The 2,923-nt window shown below is 54.0% G+C and overlaps 1 protein-coding gene across 1 annotated transcript; it reads left to right on the forward strand.

Annotated features, from left to right (window-relative positions):
• Window positions 1-301: 301 nt before the first annotated feature.
• On the forward strand, window positions 302-2,137 carry LOC116900022 (vomeronasal secretory protein 1-like). The gene is made up of 5 exons (XM_032901820.1): window positions 302-406; window positions 766-887; window positions 1,068-1,138; window positions 1,362-1,478; window positions 2,013-2,137. The coding sequence occupies exons 1-5, from the start codon at window positions 302-304 to the stop codon at window positions 2,135-2,137; spliced, it is 540 nt and encodes a 179-aa protein (XP_032757711.1).
• The last annotated feature ends 786 nt before the right edge of the window (window positions 2,138-2,923 follow it).

Raw genomic sequence — 2,923 nt, forward strand, 5'->3', positions numbered from 1 at the left:
AAAGGATCAGACCGCGTGGGTCACATGGCCTTTCCTCTGAGTTTCCAATTCTCCCTCAGGTCTTTGAACTGTAAACTGTGGTTGCCCCTCCAATCAATGGCCTTGATTACTGAAGTCCTAACAAGGTGTTATACAAAACACTGTCATCCCCTTGCCAGCTGGCTGCGGACATAACCCAGAAGGACCGGTCTTCTTTGACAACTTCCCCAAGGATGCTGTATGGGTCTGTATAAAGGCAGTCAAGTGAGGTGAGGGGCCAGTATAGGCTCGCCTGCCCCTGCTACCTGCTGGTTGGTGGTGAATGCAGACCCTAGAGATGAAGGCTTTGCTCCTGACCGTTAGCCTCTGTCTGGTTGCTGCCCTGCAGGCCCAGGACTCCTCATCCCTTGCTTTCAATAATGTGAATGTGAGTCAGCGCTGGGCCACAGGGTACTCTCAGCTTTTACTGGTGCAGGAAGACCAGGGTTCTGGATTCAGGGTGATCCTAACGTGACCTGTGGTGGTAACTCAACAGAGCAGACCAATTTGGAGTTGAGGGATCCCAATGTATGTTCAGGCCTCCCTGTGCTCAGGGGTGGAGTCTGAAAGAGTGTGCTAGAAGAGGGCCCTGGTACCCTCGGAGTAAGCAGGTCCTCATCAAATGAACTTTCTGTGTTTTGGTGGTGGGAGGGAATGGGCAGGCATGAGTGGTAGACGGAGGGGAGAGCACGTATTCCACAGGGAGGGCTGTCAGGCATTAGGCAAAGAGAAAATTCATCTTTCTAGTTTTCTGGGAAGTGGTTCAACAAGGCCATGGTATCAGAAGACGAGTTCCCAATAAGCAAGGTCTCACCCATTTTTATCTTGGTGCTGAACAATGGAGACTTGGAGTTTTCTGTCACATATATGTGAGTGTCTGTGGCTCCTGTGGTTGGTTGGTCTCTTACCTGCCCCATTACCTCTCGATGAATAGTTTGAAAAAGTCCCCCTACTTGAAAAGAACTTCAGCAGCAGGTTGAAGAGTGAGGACCCCAGTCGGCATGAGGGCTGGGTATACGAGGGCCACTGCAAACTGTTTCTGATTTCAGGATGTACGGCCAGTGCTTTGAAATGACCATCATCTTGGAGAAAACAGATGTGCCTGGCCAATACACTGCCTGTGAGTGTTATCAGCTCAGGGATGGGTGGCTGGCAGCCCATGGCTGGGAGAGCCCCTGCCAAGCCCCACCCCCAGGAGGGATCACAGGCAAGTCCTGGGATCCCTAGTCCTTGGCTCTCAGGCCACAGTAGTCATTTAGAATCTGGGACTAGAGACTGAGGTGACAGTCAGGAGAGGGACCCAAGATTGTAAGCTGCCCTTGCCATTTCAGGGACCCCCACAGTTGAGGGTAAGACCCACCTGAAGGTGCAGGTGCAGCCGTCTTCTGTAAAGGGCCACTACATGCTCTACTGTGAGGGGGATGTGGAGGAGATGAGCTTCACCATGACCCAGCTCATAGGTAAGCTTCCACCCCTCAAGCTCACCATTCCCATGCCAACCCCATCGTTCCTCTAGGCCCCCGTGTGAGAGGAGCAGCTTTCCTCTCCTGGGCAGGGGGTAGGGCACAGCAGTACTGGCCAGACCTACCTTGTTGAGCCTCCACTGCAGTAACTGCCAAGCCTGGCAGGCAGCACCCAGGATAGAGGAAGACATTGCCTCTTGGCCACAGAGGCTGTTGGTGATGCTCTGTGGAATCTCATGGTGTCATGCGGGGTTTATAACACAGGACAGTGGTGACTTGACTGAAGCCTTCTCAGCACAGGGACCTTTAGGTCGGGGGGATGTTACAGGCCTCCACTGGGAGGTTTGGTTTCCAGGGTCCTTTGGTGGCTCAGATGCTCTCCACGCTCAGTGATAACCCTCCACACCAGGTCATCTCCAGCCCTTGGCTATTTCATGAGGAAGCACCTGGTGCCGGGCTCCTGTCTTTGTGGCACTGGCTCCTGGCAAACATGTGGTCACCTCCCTCTGCTCAGCCATCCATCTTCCACAGGGAAGGACCCCCAGGAAGATTTGGAGGCCTTGGAGGAATTTAAGGAGTTCACACAGCTAAAGAGACTTGTTCCAGAGAACCTGCTTATACCTGAACAGATGGGTGAGGGCACATGCAACCCATGATCCTCTCTCTGTCCCCAGTAAGTCTGCCACTCTCATGTCCCCTGTCCCCAACGTGGACAGTGTGGTCCCTGCAACAGTTCTTGGTCATGGGAAGAAATGAGCCATGGACTGTTGTCCAGGGCTCATTCTTATCCCTGGGTTTTCTGATCCCTACAGAAACGTGTGAACCAGAGAGTAACTAGGGTAAGTGACCCTTTAACAGAGAAGACCCTTGGTATCCACTGTGCCTCAGGTTTCACATGGAGGTCTCAGTTACAGCCAGGAACTTCCTGGTTTCTGTGTCCCCGGGCTCCATGTGCCCTGAACTTCATTCCTGGGTCATTAAGGGTTGCTTGCCTTCTTCGTTCCATCAGTGGGACACGCTGGGACACGCTGGGACACGCTGGGACACGCTGGGACACGCTGGAACACACTGGGACACGCTGGGGTAATCTGTGCCATGCTGGGACATGCTGGGACACGCTGGGACACGCTGGGATAATCTGTGCCATGCTGGGACACGCTGGGACACGCTGGGACACGCTGGGACACGCTGGGACACGCTGGGATACCCTGACATACACTGCCCAGTTGCCTCCCATCCAGCAAACGTCCTGTCCCTAGTCTCCTTCAGGGCTTCTGGGGATTTCCTACCTGCTGGTGTATACCTGCCATCCCTGTGTCCCTGAGCCTACTCTGACCATGGAGCAGAAAGTCCTGGGCCCTGAATGAGGATGGCCAGGGACAGGTGGGGTCATGATACCCATATTCTTTATGCCTCCACTTGTCAGTCACACCCTTGCCTGG

Source organism: Rattus rattus, chromosome 5, assembly GCF_011064425.1.
Source record: "Rattus rattus isolate New Zealand chromosome 5, Rrattus_CSIRO_v1, whole genome shotgun sequence".
NCBI classification, from domain to species: domain Eukaryota; kingdom Metazoa; phylum Chordata; class Mammalia; order Rodentia; family Muridae; genus Rattus; species Rattus rattus.

Excerpts from the sequence above, each read along its gene's own strand:
- LOC116900022 (XM_032901820.1), top strand. The coding sequence starts at position 302 with ATGCAGACCCTAGAGATGAAGGCTTTGCTCCTGACCGTTAGCCTCTGT. Across the intron at positions 407-765 it reads TTGCTTTCAATAATGTGAAT|TTTTCTGGGAAGTGGTTCAA; the intron begins GTGAGTCAGCGC and ends TCATCTTTCTAG. Across the intron at positions 1,139-1,361 it reads GCCTGGCCAATACACTGCCT|TTGAGGGTAAGACCCACCTG; the intron begins GTGAGTGTTATC and ends GGACCCCCACAG.